The sequence below is a fragment of the Phytophthora sojae genome, assembly GCF_000149755.1.
Source record: "Phytophthora sojae unplaced genomic scaffold PHYSOscaffold_2, whole genome shotgun sequence".
Classification (NCBI taxonomy): domain Eukaryota; phylum Oomycota; class Peronosporomycetes; order Peronosporales; family Peronosporaceae; genus Phytophthora; species Phytophthora sojae.
In genome coordinates, this window is record NW_009258116.1 from 5,644,313 (window position 1) to 5,663,618 (window position 19,306).

Consider the following 19,306-nt stretch of genomic DNA (forward strand, 5'->3'; position numbering starts at 1 on the left):
CACTGCAGGTTCAATCATGGCAAGTGAAGGAAACAAGGCAGCACGTGCAAAAGGTATGTGTACCATACAATGATTGTCCGGACATGCCAGCAACAACAATATCGAAGTTGCTCATCTCTTCTGGTGGTTGATGAAGCGCAGCGCCAGCAGAGCCAAAAGACGAATGCCCACGATGAACGCGATCACGATTCCGAAGTTGCGCCATATCTCGTCGTGCTTGTACTCGAAAACAGATTCGACGTACTCCTTGATCGTGATGTGGTCGATGGTCACGGGCGGGTTTGTCATCGGCTGGCAGCCAAGGTTCCCACCAACGTTCACGTACTGCTGCGTCTGCGTATCGAACGTCGGGAGGTTGTCGCACTTACTGAAGACGAGCGCGGCTAAGATTGCAAGACTGTATCGCTGAGGGGTAATCGTGTAGAGCCACTTGTAGCCGGATGGAATGGAGCTGGCTGGAGGGTTGAAGCCCATGAAGAGGAAGAGGATCGAGTTCAGCATCACGCCCAACAGAGCTGCAACCTCCACGCTAGGGAGAGCATACACCAGCAGCTGGCCGAGATATGTCTGCAGGAGCACCAAGAACGACGTATTGATCCAGTAAAGAACTGCAGTTCCAAAGCCCGTGAAGCCGACAATCCAGTAGAAGATAACCGTGTACAGCAGCATCGAGCCGAAGACGTACGGAATCTCCGCCACGGTCGAGCCGACGAAGTACCAGAGCGAATTGTAGATCTGGCTTGCTCGCTCCCGGTAAAAAGCCTCGCGATCTTGGGATGTAATCGGCAAAACGCTGTTGAAGGCTATCACTCCATTGAATAGCGTTGTCATGAAGACCATGCCGACGCCAGCGTTGACACCCTGGTATGAAGTGTACGAGACGCTCACGTAGATCAACCCAAACAGAAGACCGAGCAAAGCTGCGATGGCGAAACGCGTGAGGTTGTACGATGGAGTCCGCCAGTACAAGTTCATGAACCGCCCCACCAACGCCGTCATCTGCGTCCACGAACTCGCCGCACGCTTCTTGGCGAACACCAGCTCCGTCGATCCAGGCACCGGAACAGACACACCCTCCGACGCTAACTGCGCGTCCATCTCGCGCTTCAATGCACTCGAGTTGAACACCTCCACGAAGTCCACTGGGTTGTCGTGCACGTGGTTCACGCCCGCACCAATGCACTCAAGCATCCAAGTCGCAGGGTTATATCCCTCCGGAAGATGCGGCACACCTGGAATCGTCTCGAAGTAGTCCACCATCGTCTGAGCGCGCTTGCCCAAGTCGCCGAAGTACACCGTCTGGCCACCGCGCTTCAGCAGCAGGAGCTTGTCGAAGAGCATGAAGACCTCCGTGGACGGCTGGTGAATAGTGCACACAATGGTGCGACCCGTGTCCGCCACCTTGCACACGCCGTCCATGATGAGCTTGGCGGAGCGTGCATCCAGTCCGCTCGTCGGCTCATCCAGAAACAGCACTCTCGGGTCGGCGGCTAGCTCCACTCCAATGGTCAGGCGCTTCATGCGCTCCGTCGGACTGCCGCGAACGATTTCATCCGCCACGCTCTGCAGATCCAGCAGCTCGAGGCATTCCTCGACCGAGTCGTACTTCTGGCTGTCGGGAACGGAGCTGTCCTGGCGCAGGAAGGCGCTAAACACCAGCGCTTCACGGATAGTCGACGCGTCCGAGTGGATGTCCATCTGCTCGCAGTAGCCCGTGCAACGACGGATGGCCAAGTCGCTGGCCTCGTAGCCGTTGAGCATGATCTTGCCCTGGATGGTGCCTCCGGTCTTGCGTCCAGCGATCACGTCCATGAGCGTCGTTTTGCCTGCACCAGTCGATCCCATGAGAGCGGTGATGGAACCTGGCATCGCGTATCCGCTGATACCCTTCAGCAGCGTGAGGGATTCCTTGGGGTTGTGCGGGTCCGGCACGGAGTACCACAGATCCTGGAAGGCGATGACGACGGGCTCGAACTTCTTGGTGGTCTTCACGTTGAGTGCGACGGTATCATTCGTTTGTGCTCCCGTGGCTGGTGTTTTCCTTCCGCTGGTGGGCGTCGTGGCTAACGCGTACGCATCCGTTGCAATTGGCTCCTCATTGTCCGCTGTGAGTGTAATGTGCTCAGGGCTCTCGTATCGCTTGTACTCGAGGACAAGGACACCGAAAAAGAGGAACACGACGTAGGTCGCGAGCAGGAACACGACCGCAAGCCACACCCAACTCTTGTCGGAGGGAACGTCGTACAAGGACAAGAAGTACTCGCCCATCTTCATCTGGTACTTCGTGCAGTAGTCAACACCCTCGTAGACGCACACGTCGAACTCACTCGAGCGGTACTGGTTCACAGCAATTCCACGAAGGCACCAAGCGATCGGATCCAACCAATAAATCCACACGAAATAGTCGGGCACCCCACTCTTCGGCACAACGAAACCAGCGAAGACGACGACGAACAGGACGGAGACCATCGACAGGGGCTTGGCAATGTGGAGGTTGGGTGAAATGGCTGCGAGGAAGAAGAACCACGCCGCGAATGCCAGGATCGTAAGAAACAAGAGGATCTCGAATATCACGAACGCTTTCACGGACGACCTCAGGCCGCACATCCAGTAGACAAGGGAGCCGAACACGATAGTTTCCGCAAGTGCCCAAGGAATCTGGCTGGCCGAGTTGGCAAGGACGTAGGCTGGCGTGCGGAGGAAGTTGGAGCCGCGCTGCTTGTAGAAAATGGGTCTGGCATCGCAGTACGTTGGAATTTGAGCGGCTTGGCCAAGTCCGAGGAACAGCACGGACTGGAACAGGACGCCCATGACAACTTGAGCGCTTGTTGCGTCCAGTTGATAGAACGTGCTGCCGTACAGAAGTCCGATCAGGATCACCATGAAGCCTCGGCCTCGGATGAACGCGACATTGCGCAGCATGATCATCATCTGTCGCTTGAAGACCGTGAGCGTGTTCTCCTGGAAGGACTGGTGGAACTCGGGCATCGGGACCATGTGGATTTTAACGTTGTCCACAAGGTCCGGTCTCAGCGGCTCATCGAGGCGAGCAAGGGTATCACGGAAGATCCTTGATTCCTGGAAAATCTCTCCAAATTCCGATGGCCAGCGAGGGTGCTTCGTCAGTCCGATCGGCAACGCATCTTGGTACTTCACCTGCTGGTTGGTTCCGAGATCCAGCAAGAAGTCGGCCACGTCACGATGCGGAGGGCAGCGGAAGCCCAAGCTCTCGAAGTATGAGAGAGCCTGGTCGCGTGGACCATGGTACATCACCTCACCAGCATTCAGAATGAGCACGTTGTCGAACAGCGCGAAGATCTCCGGCGACGGCTGCAGCAGCGAGATGATCACCGTCTTCCCGAGCGTCTTGGCGATACTGCGCTGCGTGGAGATGATGTCGAAGGCCGTGGCGCTGTCCAGTCCCGTGCTGATCTCGTCCACGAGCGTCATGTACTTCATGCCGAACTCCATCTCGCCCGTCGTCACCCGCTTGCGTTCTCCGCCAGACACGCCACGCAGCATTCCATTGCCAAGGATGGTGTCCTGGCAGTTCTGCAGTCCGAGCTGCTCGATGACGATGTCGGGGTAGTGCTGGAACAGCGTCTGCACCGTCTTGAGAGCCTCCAGGTTCTCTTCAGCAGACCCGTGCGTCAGCAGCTCCTCGCCTCGACGCAGCAGCTCGCCGCCAGTGAAGGCGTGGGCGAACTCGAGCGTCTCCTTGACTGTGAGCGTGGGGAAGTGCACGTCGTGCTGGTCCACGTACGAGACAAACTGCGGCAAGCGGCCGCCGAGCTCCTTCTGCGGCACGCCGTTGTACGTGACGTCTCCGTCCAGCGTGACCCTCTTCTCCAGTGGGAAGCGGCCGCTCAGCACCTTCATGAGCGAAGACTTGCCGGAGCTGGGCTGCCCCAGCACGAGCGTGATGGTGCCCGGCTCGAAGACGCCGCTGAAGTTGCGCAGGATGGTCTTGTGCACCACGTGCTTCTTGGCCGAGAGCTTGAGCGCCGCCGTCTTGAGCGTGTGCGTGAGCGTGGGCAGCTCGCTTCCATCCTCGTGGCGGCCCACGACCACGTCGGCCGAGACGCTGAGGTTCTTGACGCGCACCTCCATCTGAGGCAGCGGGCGGCCCAGAGCGGCCTGCAGCTTGGCCGCGAGGTCGTCATTGAAGGCTTGGGATCCGTTGGCCAGCAGTGTCTTGGCCGACGTGTCGTCGTGCTTGAAGGGCTCCATTGCGCTGCGTCGGCGAAAGGCTTCTCTGGAGGAGGAAGACTTGCGCAGGACAGAGCAAATCGAAGACTGGCCATCGGGTCGGCGAAGCGCACAGAAGCGCGTGGCCCCGACTCAATAGAGAGGTGTCACGTTGAAGCTTAGCTCCAGGCAGTCGACTGACCATCATTCTACAGCTCGGAATTCATAATGATCTGTATATAACGATGAAAGTCTCGTTATAGTTGTTGTGATGACGGGGTATAGTGCTGCTTCTGAATGAATGTGGTCCACATAACTCGCTTATATAATTACCTCGAAAAAATAAAGTGCGACGCATATAAATGATAGAGGGTTTGCAAGAAGTAATCGCGTGCGAGCACCGAAAAAGTTGACTCCGGAAGGGAGATGGGCGAAGACATGGGGCGAGTCAACAGGCGAGGATGATGCGAGGCGCCAAACGGACTTCAAACGCGTTGTCTAATGATCGCTGCAGATGCCCCGCAACGCCGCCGCGCGACTGGGCTACTTGGGCAAGCGCTGGAGAGCTGGGCAGCCTGATCCTGCGCGCAACGAGATGTCGGACCGCAAGCCTCAAGTGCTGCTACAGTGCCAGAGACTGAGGTTTTGGGCAGTCCACCAGCCAAGCCAGACTTACGACCACGAGTGTGTAGCACGATCCGCGTCGGACAACGGCTGGCAACCGGTGACACAGCAACACTCCTCTGTAGAGCGCCAATACTTAACTTCAAGACGGTAAGGAGTTAGCGTAACTGTGCCCACCTCGCCCTCTCACTTGCCGTATGCCTCGACGCAGGATGCGCGACGACGAGAACGACCAGAATCTGTAGACAAAGCAACACTGAAAATATGGAGCTGAAGCTGCTGAAATGCATACATATGTACGTCTCGTCACCATAAAAAACGTCGTATATTAGCAAGGAACCGGCAGCAGGACCGTCCTCCAAAGTGTCCATCCACTCTCTGTTATCACCTACTACGTAGTAGTATAACAGCCCTCTCTCGCCCCAACAAGAGTCCACAAGGCTGCCTATCATGTGCGCCGCGGGGCCGGAGCCCCAGCCCCAGCTCCTGCGGCTCCTGGCTGCTGCGTCGACAGGAAGTAGGCGAAGGCCAGGAACACCAGCGCCCGCCAGCCGAAGAAGGCCGTGAGCAGCGCCGCCACCACCAGGTGGATCTTCTGCACCGGCCTGGCGGGCAGCCCCAGCACGGCCGGGATGGTCACGGTGCCCTCCAGCCCCACCTGTCTCGCTAGTCCCTGCAGCGGCGAGGCGCCGGCGCCCGGCGGGGCTGCCCCCGCCGCGGTGGGCGCGGCAGCAGCGCCGCCGTGCACCGACCCGAAGCGTCTCTGCGGCTGACTCTGCTGCGGCTGCTGGCGCGCGCGCACCCGCGGGTCGTCGTCCTGCACGATCTCTCCGTTGATAATGTGCACCATCTGGGTAGCCTAATAAGCTCGGCGCGAAGCTTGGAGTCGAGTTGAGGTCTTGACTGACGTTGATTAGTCTCAGCCCACGTGGCAAAAAAGAATGCAATGGAGACTTGTCTATCTCCTAAGCCCTAGGGCTTATTTGTATGAGCGACTTAGGAGAAGTTGATAGCGTGGGATTGGTGGAAAAGATTGCGGCATTTAACGAGTTGTGATTGGTGGAAACAAAATGCAAGTTGAAGTGTTACAGGTTGACGGTGCGGTGCGTCACATGCTCGCTGGCATACTGAAGACTCCGCTGGCGCCGCTTGGCTGCGGAGTCCGTGGTTGCTGCGCTGGCACCACGCACTCGGAACGCGGGCAGAGCGTTCGCTTGTCCGCGGTGGTCGAACGAGACCAACTTCTCCTGCATCAGCACGTGGACGCCGTCCTTGGCCAAGATGCTGCGGCGACTGGCTGCAGCTGCAGGGCTCCGAGGCGTGCTGCAGCGTGGGGACGACGATATCGATGAGCACGGGGAGCTGCTGGATCTGGACTTTGCAGATGAGTGCAGAGGTTGATGCCCTGCTGGAGCAGTGGTCCGACGAGGAAGCTGTGGTGCCGAATCAGGGCTGGCTTGGGCCTCCATGTCGTGACGCGCGACCAGCAGCACGGCAGCGAGGTTGGAGCTTGTTAACAGAGCGATAGAGCTCGCATCAACTGGCGGTTCTTCGCGCTCATTAACTTGCTGCATCGCCCGCGTGATGGCGTCTTGAACCGCGCGTACTCCTAGACGCCTTAGCAGCAACCGGAGCATGTCGATAGACACCAGAGCTCGAACGTGGGGCATCGTTGGTGTCGAGGATTGGGTTTGAGTAAGTGCTGCATGGACGCGCTTCAACTTGCGTAAGGTGAGATCTCCGGCGGTGAGGGTCAAGAACTCGATTTTCCCCCGGGAAAGGTGCTCGAGCATTTCTTCAAATTCAGAATCGTCAGTGTCCACTTCCTCTGGCTCCTGCTCCTGCTTCACGGAGACCGGGTCAAAGCTTGAGCTTGAGGCGTCGTCACTTGAAGAGGTAGGTATCGTGATGGAAGCTGGTCCCGGGGCTTCTTCGTCGTCTTCATCTTCGTCTTCGTCTTCGTCTTCCTCGCCCTCAGCACCCTCATTCAGGGTTGGTAGGCTCTTTCCTGGCGATTTTGGACTAGGCGGACAACGGCTCGGGATCTGCACGGTGAGCGGTTCACGAGTTTGCTCTAACGGCGCGTCACTCACACTGACATTGCCCAGTGAAGACGTTGCCATTTTCCTTGATGCTGCCATAATGGCGGTAAAGCTGCTGAGTCCTCCCGTCCCAGCCCTCGGTCTGTTTTCGCTTAGCTGTGGTTCTGTCGTACCATCCTCAGCTAGTGAAGGTGCTGTTACCTCAAGTGAGGAAGATGGCGAAGACGTAGGTGACGAGTGAAGGTCCGCACGAGCCAGCAAGTGAAGCTCAGCTAGCTGCTCCTGTGCTGATCGCAAACGGTCCTCCACGTTGTTGCTGGCCTGCAAGATATCTTCATCACTGTCCCTTCGTGAGTCCTCGGGAGGTTCGCCTGAGCTTTCCATGTTGCAGCGGACAGCCTCGATTCGGTGTGCGTGACAAGTACTCCAAGTTGCTGCGCGCTCCGGGTTCAGACAAACCCTTCGAGTGCGCCGTCGTTCAGTAAAACGTTCGTTAGAGGGATGCCCATAATTGGATTAGCCGGCCACCTTGAGACGACGGATGAACTCCGGGACACTCTCCAACTTCTGCTTCACCGCTGAAGGCAGAAACGCCGACATGCTGCCAGCAGTGAGAAGATCGAACACGTCTCCAGTAGGATTGTCATCATTATTTGCCCACGGTGGCCGAAATCGTAGTTGCAGTCCACTCGCCGCCAGTGTAAGCTGGGACCCATCCAAGTACACAACGAGCAAGTCTCCAGTGGCGTCAATACATCCACGCCCGACACCTGCAACCTCGACGCCGTTTTGATTTTCCACTGGGTGTTCGGTCAAGATGATCCCCTCGTTTGCAGCTGCTATGTCGCTAGCACGTCCAGTTGATAGAGATGTTGTTTGAGGGAAGCTGGTAAGCAGACTGGATCGATATCGGAATGATGCCAGCAATGATTCTGAGAGAGTGTCGTAGTGAATGAACGGGAGCTTGCTGGCCTGACCTCGTAGTGCGATTTGCCGCAGTTGCATGGTACGCAGTGCAAGGCACTGGCAAAACCGAACCAACGGTGGCAAATGTGCGCGCTGGGTAAAGCGGGCTGTCGAAGTTCGAGACGAGTTAGAGACCGAGTTAGCTCCGGATCGACTCCCACTTACCCCCGGGATTTCGTGTCGCAGTGGCTCTCTCTCAGGCGTCATGGCTGTAAGTACCCCACTAGCTGGATCATAGCTCGCTTCCCATCCGTTGGATACCTTGAGTTCAAAAGTCGGCGGTCTACCGATTTCTGCCGGTTCCTTACAGCTCCACTGCAACGCCGTCTTTGAGTCATTCAAGTTGCCTTCATTACCGTCTGAAAGCCCGAAGCACGAGACGTCCTCTAACTCCAGGTGCATGACAACCGATATTGAGTTCGCTCGGACAGCAACAAGTGATTCTGCTTCTGCTTGATCGTCTTCACCGATGTCGTCATGTTCCCCACTCCGGTCAGCCCGATCATTAAATGTCGTGGACATCGATAGTTCGGAGAGATCGCTGTAATCGTTGAGGGTCATACTTGCATCATCGGGGCTTGAGCTGCTCTCACTGCTGCTATTCACATGAGCTGATTGCATTGATTGCCTCCGAGAGGAACCCATCCTAGTCGCTGGTACCTCGTGCAAACCACGTTGTTTGGCGCTGGTGCGACTATCTCCAAGCGTACGCCGCCTGCGTGGTAGCTCTACTGCTAGGACGGACGAACTGGAAGACGACACGAAAAGGTCCTCCTCTTTCATCGACTGAATCACTGCAGCTCTGCGGCTTTCACGGTTTTTTTCAGGAGATCGAGATAGTGTGCGAGGGTGTGGAGGCAACGCTTGCTGCGCGCGTGAGAGAGACTTACGCTTTCCATTAGGTGGAGGGGGGGCGCGCTTCTGGGGTTGCTCGCGTAGCCACGGATGTAGCAGAATTTGATGGGCAGTCGGCCGATTACGAGGGTTCTGAAATCCGCACCATATAAGTGAGTTAGTGCCATTTAACCACAGACCGCTCCTGATTCTACGAGAGCTTACCGGAGTAAGCAACCGCTTGATCAAGTCACTAGCTGACGCAGAAAACCCTTCCGGAAACTTCAAAGGGGTCTGGCCTGCGTTCGCTACGTTCTCCAGTGTCTCACTAAATTAAATGCACATCAATGTTAGACCCCCATCGCAAAAATATCCAATAACGTTGTTATTCACCCACCTGACTTTGCGTCCTTCAAATGGCGCCTTCCCCAGCAACAAGCAGTACAAAATGCACCCCAGTGACCAAACATCAACCGCCTCATCATACGGCTCGTCCTCCGCCGCCAACAACACCTCCGGCGCGATGAAGTTCGGCGTGCCACACATCGTCACATGATCGTCCCTAAGGAACAATACGAGCAAGAAAAATCAGTACAAACCCACCTTCCCACCATAATGCTCCTAGACTCTCACCCGAGTCTTGCTGCCAGGCCAAAGTCCGAGATCTTGACTTCCCCGTTCGCGTTCATGAGCAGGTTGGCGAGCTTGAGGTCCCTATGGATCACGCCAGTAGCGTGCAAGTACACAACTCCAGCCACCACTTGCCGAAATATCTTCTTAGCCGTCTGCTCGTCCATCTTTCGACCCGGAAGCGTCTTGACGATGGCCGACAGCGACCGCCGTGCGCAGTATTCCAGCACCATGTAGAAGTTGCGGGCGTCGTCGAAGACGCTCTGGACGTGCAGCACGTGCGGGTGCCGCAGCTCGGCGTGGAGCACCATCTCCTGTCGGACTTTGCTCTCTAACTGTGCGCGCTGCACCAGCAGCTTGTCGATCACTTTAATGGCCACATGAGCGCCCGACGCCTCGTGCTCGGCCAGATACACCTGCGCAGTGGCGCCCTCGCCCAAGAACTCGAGCAGCGTGTACTCCTGCGGCCCATTCAACGAATAGTTAGAGAGCCCATTAGAGGTGTAGACGTACACATGGGAACGAGGATATCAACGCACGGAGATCGAGTGCGGCGGCGCGGTCGAAGCGCACGAGGTGTCCGACACCTGCTCCATTTGCTGATCGTAGTTTTAGCCACTGTGGGAACCAATCAGATCACGACTTTACAATTTACAGCTCCTTCCTTTAACTTGAAATTTACGTTAGGTATACTGAAATAACATGTTAATTAACATGTTATTTTATTTTCGCCGCCTGTAAATGTAAAACTTCAAAATAAGTGTTAGAAGCGCTTGGCGTGGCTGAATGAGGAGCGAGGACCAGTGAGGTATCCCGTGGGGCGCAAGTCATATATGGGGCCGGGTGTTTGCTGCGAGCCAAGAGGCTTGAGCCGCACTTCGGTGCCGAAAGTCGGAGAAACCAGCGTCCGGCATTCGCGGAAGGAGCCCTTGAGCATCAAATTGGGTACGGGGCCGATGCTCTTGCCGTTGAGAGGCGGACGTAGCGACGTGCCTTGCTTGGGTGCCGTAGAGCCTCGCCCCATGACCGGCGGCAGGTCGTAGATCGGACCGGGAGACGGCGTCGTGTTCTCTTGTACTGGAGTCCGCGGGGCATTCTCGAACGCGGTGGAGCCTGCAGATCGGCGCTCGGAGCTCGCCTGCGTGCCACAGGACATGGCTGGCTCGTATGAGCCCGGGCCAGCTCCGGGGTCAGCACGCTTTCGGGCCATATCCCAGTCGTCTCGCGTACTGTTGCCGAAGCTTTTCTTCGGACCCGCGCCGATACTTGTGGGGATGTTGTAGAGCGCGTCGGTAGCCCCTGCACCTCCCTGCCATCGAAAGCGCTGCTCCGTGGGGGTGAACGTCGCGATTGTGTGGTGGATGCCATACTTGGATGGTGAGTCGAACAGCGGCGGATGTGTGCTGCCACCACCGCTCGTCCCACTGGCAGTTCTGCCCTTCGTTCCGACGGAATCGACGTCTAGGTCCATATCGAGAGACTTCGAAGACAGTGACAGTATAGAGTTGATGAGAGCGGTTGAGCACGTTTCCTGATGTGCACATGGCGGGGGATCGGCCGCCGTTCAGGACGAAAGCACAACATCGGGCTGTTGTTCTTGTTCAAGCCACCTGCCAGTTGTCATGGTGTGAGGAATCACTTCCTCTGTGCCCTCGGTCCTTGGCTCACAAGCCATCAAGGAGTTGGCCACTATTTATAGGTCTTGATGGCAGGTAATTGAAGTGAGGACGTGTACCAGCACCATAATCTGAGTCGGAGTCGACAAATTGCAGTAGATTCCCTCGAGTACTCGCTTTTTAAGGTGATGTTATGAGGAAAGGAATAAGCAAAGTAGATTCGAATATTTACTACGAATTTGGTGAAGGGCCAGGTTTGTGTCCTCTACCTGCCACCCCAGCATCGACACGCCGCCACCTTCGCCACATCGCGTCGATTGGAGTAGCTGTCGCCGGCGAGCGGAGACAGTCGTCGAACTTCTGCGAATTAAGTTGTAGGGGTTCAAGGGCTGCGGATACTGGCCTAATGCTCGCCGGTGCTGCGCACTGCTGGTACCCTCCTTCTTTATTCGGACTGAACCAATCGACTATTGAAGCCTGCGACTGCTGCGATTGAAAAACCATCGCTGTATGCGTGACTTGGCCCACAAGCGACCTCAAGTGCATTTCCTTCCAGACACTAAACGTACGGCGCTGGAATTCTCTGATTCGCCTCGCTGCAAATACCTGTAAAATAGCGCGTTGTTGGAGCTTCTGACGTGCAAGCTGGCCCCGATGACTTTCCTCTAGTATCTGAACGCGATGCTCCATTTCTTGTCGTAACATGTCGAGTCGTTCTTCTTGGTTCCGAATACGCTCCTTTTGACTCGTAAGCTGTGCTTCAAGTTCCCGACGCTGCCCATCAACGCTCGTCTGCAGCTTTTCGAGTTGAGTCAATAGTTTCGGTAGTTCCTCTCGACATATCTCGTCGCGCAGTGACTCCATCCGTGCTCGCTCGCTGGCGCAAGCAAGCCGGAAGCCACGCACGTCCTCTTTTGCTTGTGAGCAGCTCTTCAATATCTGCTTTTTAACGAGCTCGAGTTGGGCTCGTTTGCGTTCAGTGCAACGCGTCAAGTTGGCAGCAGAGTCCTGCTTGGATTGAACCGATAGTGCTTTCCAAGCGAGAAATGCTCCATGAGTGAGACGACGTTCATTCCAGCTGTTATGCCGTTTTCGTCTCCACTGGAGTGCCCGATTCCGCGTCACGAGTGCACGAGTGAGGCTACGATCCAGTTCGTCAAGTGTTCCTTGCATCACAGTTTGCCCCTGTCGCGTACTCGATAAATCTTCAAGCTGCCCCGATCATTGGAACTACGTGAGTTTGGCAGCACCCAATGCTATTCATTCGAATCGTCAACGTACCAAAAGCTGCGAGCGCACTACCGAAGCGTCGATTTCATGCTGCTTGCTTGACACCAATGCGGAAAGCTTTGCAATCTCTTCAGCCTATACGTCCAAAAGCTTAATAAATTTGGCATGGTTTCTCTAAGGCAGCACTGCAAAGCTTATCATACCTGAGTACTTATTTGCAAGCATTGCTCTTCAATTTTTTCCTGGAGAAGTTTGTTGTCGTTCCTTGAGCACCCCAAAAGCGTTTGAGACTCTGATAACTAAGGTTTTTATGTGTACGACCGATTAGTAGAATAGCTTGAAGGTCGAAACCAGCGCTGAACTAACCTCGAAGTTGAGCTGCCGCTTTTCTTCTAGTAGCTCGTCACCCTTCTGTCGAGCAGCTTGCAGCCGACGTTCATTTTCTTCGGCCATGGCCTTGAACTCGTCTACGCGCTTGAAATTGAATGGACAACGGCTTACTATTCAGGCAAAAACTTGCCTATATGGTTCTCGAGAGGAACTCACCCTAGAGTGATCGATACGCTGAGTGTCTAGCTGCCCCTGCAACTGGCGTGCTCTCGCATTTGCCGCACAGAGCTCTGCCTCGACGCGACAGTTGTCAGTCCGAAGCTTGGCGACTGCGAGACGGAGCTCTCCCTCACTGATGCGACGAATCTCGAGCTCGCTCTCCAGCGTCTGCACCAACTCGCCGTGCGCCTTCATCTCTCGACTGCGGGCATTCTCCACCTGTATGACCCACACAACTCCAGTAATTAACGCGATTGTTTACCGGTATGTCCGATAGAGGTGTCGTGCCGTACCTGATGAAGACGTGCCTGCAGGGAGCAGCTACACCCTTGAGCAATTGACATTGTCCATGCAGCAGCAAGCGCGGGTATGAATAACACTACAGTTCGTCTCGATTGTAGACGAATCGCTATTTTCGTTCGAGTTTGCTGAAGTGGTGCTTGCCACGCATGCTGCATGACTCATGGCACTCCTCACTGTTGGCAAAGGAGGATGACCAGCAAGTTGATAACACTCAACTTGATGGGCGAGTCATCCGTATCATCGACCAGCTTCATCATTTCCGCTCTGGCAGACGAATCCCGCCAGACGCGCGTGTCAATAACTCCAACATGGAGGCACACAGCCTCACGGCAACCGGAAACTTTCGTGCGCAACAGCCATTCTTGCCACGCTCGACTAACCCCGGGCCGCTCGACGTGCAACGAGCAACGTCGGACTATGATCCAGCACCACGGTGTCAACTCTTGAGCCCAATTTTCAGCCAATCGTGGCACTGTTAAAACCCCTCCTTCCACCAATCACATCCGTTTCTTTGATTCGCAGCTGCAAGCAACAAACACGGCGCAATCTCTCAGTATCCGTCTGGTCCGACTCATTTCCGCATTCCGCACTCCGCACTCCGCTCCGCACTCCGCACTCCGGCGCAGCCAGCCAGCATGGCGGTGTTCCACCTGTACTCGGCGCTGAACCTGCTGTGGATCCTCTGCAACAGCGCGTGCATCAACTTCCTGCAGTTCTGCCTCTGGTGCCTCGTGCGGCCGTTCGACAAGCCGCTCTACCGGCGGCTCATGGGGTGCGTATCAATCTTTTTTCCTCGGTGCATACAAACTTCAACATTAAACATTCACTCTCTCTCTCTCGATCAGCTCCGTGGCGCAGGCGCTCTGGGTGGACGTGACGTCCACGAGCTTCCCGCAGACCAAGCTCTCGGTCTCGGGCGAGCTGCCGCAGGACCCGACGCGGCCCGTGATCCTCATCGCCAACCACCAGGTGGACGCCGACTGGTGGTACATTTGGCAGGCGGCGCGCCACCAGAGCGCGGCCGGCAACATCAAGATCGTGCTCAAGGACCAGCTCAAGTACCTGCCCATCATCGGCTGGGGCATGCGCCTCTTCCAGTTCCTCTTCCTGCGGCGCCGCATCGACGAGGACGCGGCACACATCAAGAAGTACATGGGCGGGCTCATCGCCGACGGCTTCCCCTTCTGGCTCGTGCTCTTCCCCGAGGGCACCACCATCCACAGCGAGTATGTCGTCAAGTCCCAGGCCTTTGCGGCCCGGGAAGGCCGCCCCAAGTTCGAGCGCGTGCTGCTGCCCCGCACCACGGGCATGCAGATCATCCTGGACGCGGTGGCAGACGCCAAGCCCGACATCTACGACCTGACGCTGGCCTTCCCGTCCTACTCGGGTGAAGTGCCGACGTTCGACATGGGGTACGGCAGGAAGGTGGACACGGAGGTGCCGTCCATGAAGTCACTGCTGGCGGGAAAGGCGCCCGCTGGACGTGTGGCGATGCACTCACGAAAGTTCAGCTACGAAGACGCAGCTACCGACCTGCAGGGCTTCTTGGACGCGCGTTGGAAGGAGAAGGAGGAGCGACTCAACTACTTTATTGAGCACCAGAAATTCCCCGGGGACGACACGACCGTGGAGATGGAGCTATCGGTATGGCGACTGGTGACTTGGTATGGTGTTGGCTGTTTGGGTACTGACATGTTTGGATCTTGTGTCGTTTGTGCGTGTATTTTTTTTCTGATGCAGACGTCGGTGGGAGCTGTCTTCCGGCTGTGGCTGGGTATCACCCTGTCGTGCATTCTGCTGCCCGTGGTCATGATGCTCTTCTTCCCATGTCCGTGGCATTATGCTTTTTGGATTGGTTTGAATGTGCTCTACGTTCTGACTGCTTTGTGTCTGGTGCCTATATTTTATTGGCATTCAGTGTATTTCCTCTGGGTGACTTACTGCTTCGTGTACTCAGTGTACGACCGCACCACGAACTTTTGGTGGCCGTACATTTTCAACCTTTTCCTGGAGCGCGCCGCCAAGACCCACGACCGCTTTAAGCGTCAGCAGGCCAAGTCCCTGTAAGGAGGGCAAGAGAACCTGCCCACCGTTTGGTCCTGTGGGTGTGTATTTGGTGCCGGTGCGTGTTACGATTGAATTTAGACTCGGCGAGTGATATTGAAAATTCAAAGCGTGGTAATCGCAGCCACACCAAATTAATTAAGTAATTTGGATAGCAGAGCGCGGTGTGGTTCCTGCAATGTGTCTGTGTGAAGATAACTTGTTTCTCATGGTAGTAGGTCTGGTTTCTGTGTGGATAGTCGATCGCCGACGCGTGAAGTTCACTCGTCGTCGTCATCGGACACTGCCCAGCGCTGGAAGGTGAGCACGAACTCTTGGAATGTGATCGTGCCGTCTTGGTCGAAGTCCAGCTCTTTTATCCGCTCGTCTTGTATGGCCTTGGATGATAGGCCACTGGACACACGCTCCAGACGCCTGGGAGAATTCGCGCCGGTCGTGTTTTGGCGCATTTGCTCCAACACTTCGCTCGTTTGAATGGTGCCGCTGGCGTCGTTGTCGAAGAGCAGGTAGGCCGTCACCATGAGATCCAACGCCTTGGCGATGAGCTTGGATGCGTTTCCTTGGTCTGCAGGTTGTTCCTCAGGAGGGGTTATGAGCGTCACATCCTCCGGGGCGTGCACAAGCGAGTTCTTGATGGAGTCAAAATTGGTGATAAGCCCCAGCAAGTGGGCGATGGCTAACGACACGACAAACTCGTTCTGGCTCAGCGAGTTGTCCCGCACCATGTCCGACTCGTAGAAGAGCTCCGACATGTCGGACTCTTTGATCTGCGCACCCATGGCGGACAAGGCGCTTTTGAGCCCCTCGAAGTCCAGGCCATCTTTCTCGGCCTGTTCAGGTTTCAAGTACGTCACCAAGTCAAGATCAAGCACCACCAGTACACGTACCGACTCAATAGGGGGCACTCACATCAGCAAATTGCTTGTAGATGCTGCGGATGGTGGTGAAGGCATCCCTCACGAGAGCAAACTGGAGAACAATACGTTCGAAGTGGGTAGCTCGGCCCTTCTTCGGATCTGCACGGCGAGTCAGATTGAGCTGACGCAGAGTGGCGACAATGCGTGCATCAATCGAAGTTGGCTGCTTGGTGAACTCGCGACGGCCTTCACTTGCAGGGGCAGCGGGTGGTTTGTGGTCGGTGGGTTCGTCGGTAGCCTTCCGGGCTGAGTGGATGGCGCTCGGCCCAGAGCTCCTCATCGAGTTTTTGGACACGCCGCCACCCATGGTTCTGTGATCGACTTGCACCAACTTGAGCTCAAAGTGAGAAGCAAGTAAGTAAGGTGGCTGAGCAGGTCACGCTTCGTCCTCAGTTCATCCAGCGCAGGTTCCGCAATAAGCGCAAGCCTGGAACGTCCTCAGCGAGCTACCCGAGAACCCATTTTTAGCATCCTCGAATATGGAGATCAGCAGACAAGTTGGCCTTCACTCTTGAGGAGCGGAAATAGCTTGTCGTGCATCATTTTGCGAAGAGGACAAACCGATCGACATTGCCTGGCATTCGTCCGACCCGTGTACAAGCCTGAATGACACGAAAACCAAAGCTCCAGTCTAGTTGGACTTAGAGTAAACCTCAACTTGGACAATTCCGGCAAAACATCAGACTTGATTGATTGGAAGTGACTTGCCTCGATAACCATCGTTGGAGACTTCCTCACTTGGCACTTTGACGAGGCAAAGATGCAACAGGCGGAGGAGAAGGTGCAGCTGGGATGCGGAGTGCTCGGCGATGGCACTATATTTTCCGTGGGAATCCCACGCAGCGCAAGTGTGGCAGATGTTCAGGAGGCGATATTCCACGAGAAAAGATATGGCGGTCGGTACTCTTTTTCTGCCAGCGACCTAACGCTCCGCTTGGCGCGAAAGGAGGACGAAGAATGGCTACAGGGCAATCAAGACGCGATTCATCTATTGCAGTCCCGTCACATTGATGAAGAGTACAAGCAAATGGTGCCGCTATTCCCGCTCTTCAAGAATGAATCGGGCCAAGGATACCTGGAAGCGGCGTTCAAGCCTGGAGTGGAGGAAATCCACGTCTTGGTGGAGCTTCCTTTAGATTGGGCCCCTTTGGTGCGCTCGATAGAGAGAAAGAGCGTGCTACATGAGGTTGAGGGCGATCGGCGCGAGCTGGAGTACTACCAACAACAAGGCGCAATGATCCGAACCAACTGCAACGAATACTGTTCGGAAATCCTGCGCAAAATTGACGAGATCTACACCAGCCGCGATTTTCCGCCTCCATTCATCTGTGTCATGGCGTCGTCAGGCATGGGAAAGACGCAACTTGCGTTTGCTAGAAGGCCGACGACCGTGGTTCTACTGGGTTGCCACCCCGGTACGAACTGATTCACAGGCCATCTACAAGAGTTTCTCGTCGATATCTCGAGAATTCAGCGCCTGCGTGGCAATGGACGGCCTGATGCAACGAGAGGAGGCGGACGTTCTGAACAGCTTCTCTGTATTGTATGATGGTGTCAAGCTGTGGACGTACGGGTTTATTCGCGCGTTGCTCGAGTACTGCAGCTCGGAAGAGCAACAGTGCTCTCGAATGATTCGTTTTGATGAAAGCGTCACGCTCAATGTGAGGAAGTGCTGCCATTCTGATGTCTACGATGTTATTGGCGATTTGAAAGCCCAGAAGGTGCTACCGTTCTTCATTTTGGATGAAATGACGACCAGAGAGAACATCACGCGTGGAGGAGAGATGAGAGCGGCTTTCCAACGCAATATCTTTCGTGCTTGCGGCCAAGCAGTGGTAATCATGGGCACCGACTCGAAGATCGCACAGTTGATGGCACCTCCATCGGGGCACAGCTCAACCGGAAAGCCGAAACGGCAGACGATTGTTCCTCGTTTTCCTCCCTACCACATCAAGCTCCGCTCAGACAGCGAACGCCAAGCTTGGGAGGTTGCTGTGGAGCAATACCCTGTTATTGAAAGTATAGCACGGCGATCGTGTGGGAGGTTCGCCAGATGTTTTCTGGAGGGGGTAGTGAAGTACGTGATGAACTGTGACAATTCTAGTGTCGTGCTGTTCGACCTGCTAGATGAAGCATTTGGTGCTGTTTACTTTATGGCCACGCCCTACATGAGCACAACCGAGGGGAGAATCGCGCAGTTGATGGCGATATCCGGCACCAATGATTCGAGAAAATCCATGGACAAGTGCTGCGGCCTGCCATTCCATAAACGGCAAAAGATTGCAGTGGAAGAGGAAACGTCAAGTATGGACGTGCATTTCGCCAATCTGGCAGACGATCACCTCGCTGATCTTTGTCAGGCTTATCAGGCGATCGCCTGTGTTTTGCTGACCATGCTGGTGTCTGGAAATCAAAGTGTCGTTTTCCAGTATCGATGAAGATCTGTTGCTCTATCTCGCGATACTTGGTGGGAAGGTGTATTCGGGCTATTACGACTGTGAACACGGGGTCGCTTATTCAACCAAGAGCATATTCTTGGAGTACCTGGACAGAAAGGGGTTTCCTGTCGATGAAAGCTTGGAAGCTGCGTCTGGCGATGGTAAGAGGTTCGAGAACATGATCACCAACGCGATCGTCGGTGCCTCTCGCAGAAATGGCGTACGGGGAATTCCGTTCGATGATTTCATCGGTTGGCTGCTCGGTGAATTTCAAGACAGGTCTACGAAGATGGCGATGACGATTCGTGGTGATTCGGATGGCGACTTAGATGAAACGATTGAGGCGAGCGATTTATTCGACGAATGCCCAGGCTTGGACAGAATGGCACATGTGAAGATTCCTTTTCTGGCTCCACCGAATGCTGTGTGGCCCCAATGCATTTTGGCGGCGAATGACCAAGGCTGCAACTTTAGACATCTTGTTCGTACTCCCAACGCAGAGATTTATATCCAAGACCCGGACAGTGAATCTGACGCTACAACAGCGCTTTTGCTTTGCGAGTGTAAACATTGGGGGAGAAACCTGGACATGGATGCCATGCATGATATCATTGGTGGGTTAGGTGACGTATGGATCAATGCGTCGGTCGTGCTGTTTTTTTGCGAGAGGCTAGTGATGCTCGGTGAAGAATGGGGGCATAGCAATGTTGTCTGCGTCAGGATTGATTGCCAGAGTGGCCATGCCGAATGGGTTTTCCAGCCAGTCGAAGGTAGCCGAGAAAAAATGGTCATCGTTATGGAGACGAGAAATGTTGGCCTTCCTGCGCGGAAGAGCTCGAGTTCTGACGAGCTGAATAGGAACTTGACTGATCTCTAGTTGCTCCTCGTCTGGAAAATCATGTTTG

At 55.3% G+C, this 19,306-nt stretch overlaps 9 protein-coding genes across 9 annotated transcripts; 2 read left to right on the forward strand and 7 right to left on the reverse strand.

The window, feature by feature from the left end:
- Positions 1-111: 111 nt before the first annotated feature.
- Positions 112-4,230, reverse strand: PHYSODRAFT_344742 (hypothetical protein; the record flags this gene model as incomplete). The annotated part of the gene is made up of 1 exon (XM_009521552.1): positions 112-4,230. The coding sequence occupies one exon, from the start codon at positions 4,228-4,230 to the stop codon at positions 112-114; it is 4,119 nt and encodes a 1,372-aa protein (XP_009519847.1).
- A 1,072-nt stretch (positions 4,231-5,302) lies between these two features.
- On the reverse strand, positions 5,303-5,662 carry PHYSODRAFT_384618 (hypothetical protein; the record flags this gene model as incomplete). The annotated part of the gene is made up of 1 exon (XM_009521553.1): positions 5,303-5,662. A coding segment is annotated over one exon (360 nt), but the record flags the coding sequence as incomplete, so codon positions are not given.
- A 235-nt stretch (positions 5,663-5,897) lies between these two features.
- On the reverse strand, positions 5,898-6,605 carry PHYSODRAFT_484035 (hypothetical protein; the record flags this gene model as incomplete). The annotated part of the gene is made up of 2 exons (XM_009521554.1): positions 5,898-6,217; positions 6,290-6,605. 2 exons carry the CDS (start codon positions 6,603-6,605, stop codon positions 5,898-5,900), a joined length of 636 nt encoding a protein of 211 aa, XP_009519849.1.
- A 765-nt stretch (positions 6,606-7,370) lies between these two features.
- PHYSODRAFT_311474 (hypothetical protein) lies at positions 7,371-9,880 on the reverse strand (the record flags this gene model as incomplete). The annotated part of the gene is made up of 5 exons (XM_009521555.1): positions 7,371-8,807; positions 8,880-8,982; positions 9,052-9,216; positions 9,288-9,727; positions 9,824-9,880. 5 exons carry the CDS (start codon positions 9,878-9,880, stop codon positions 7,371-7,373), a joined length of 2,202 nt encoding a protein of 733 aa, XP_009519850.1.
- Positions 9,881-10,047: 167 nt separating this feature from the next.
- On the reverse strand, positions 10,048-10,755 carry PHYSODRAFT_311475 (hypothetical protein; the record flags this gene model as incomplete). Its single annotated transcript, XM_009521556.1, has 1 exon — positions 10,048-10,755. One exon carries the CDS (start codon positions 10,753-10,755, stop codon positions 10,048-10,050), a length of 708 nt encoding a protein of 235 aa, XP_009519851.1.
- A 376-nt stretch (positions 10,756-11,131) lies between these two features.
- Positions 11,132-13,023, reverse strand: PHYSODRAFT_478986 (hypothetical protein; the record flags this gene model as incomplete). Its single annotated transcript, XM_009521557.1, has 6 exons — positions 11,132-12,112; positions 12,182-12,265; positions 12,334-12,429; positions 12,497-12,604; positions 12,677-12,898; positions 12,973-13,023. 6 exons carry the CDS (start codon positions 13,021-13,023, stop codon positions 11,132-11,134), a joined length of 1,542 nt encoding a protein of 513 aa, XP_009519852.1.
- A 594-nt stretch (positions 13,024-13,617) lies between these two features.
- PHYSODRAFT_539645 (hypothetical protein) lies at positions 13,618-15,202 on the forward strand (the record flags this gene model as incomplete). Its single annotated transcript, XM_009521558.1, has 4 exons — positions 13,618-13,754; positions 13,828-14,626; positions 14,723-14,810; positions 14,901-15,202. The coding sequence occupies 4 exons, from the start codon at positions 13,618-13,620 to the stop codon at positions 15,047-15,049; spliced, it is 1,173 nt and encodes a 390-aa protein (XP_009519853.1). The 3' UTR covers positions 15,050-15,202.
- Positions 15,203-15,306: 104 nt separating this feature from the next.
- On the reverse strand, positions 15,307-16,270 carry PHYSODRAFT_325675 (hypothetical protein; the record flags this gene model as incomplete). Its single annotated transcript, XM_009521559.1, has 2 exons — positions 15,307-15,876; positions 15,956-16,270. 2 exons carry the CDS (start codon positions 16,268-16,270, stop codon positions 15,307-15,309), a joined length of 885 nt encoding a protein of 294 aa, XP_009519854.1.
- A 453-nt stretch (positions 16,271-16,723) lies between these two features.
- Positions 16,724-19,278, forward strand: PHYSODRAFT_296603 (hypothetical protein; the record flags this gene model as incomplete). The annotated part of the gene is made up of 3 exons (XM_009521560.1): positions 16,724-17,356; positions 17,397-18,362; positions 18,439-19,278. 3 exons carry the CDS (start codon positions 16,724-16,726, stop codon positions 19,276-19,278), a joined length of 2,439 nt encoding a protein of 812 aa, XP_009519855.1.
- Between the last annotated feature and the right edge of the window lie 28 nt (positions 19,279-19,306).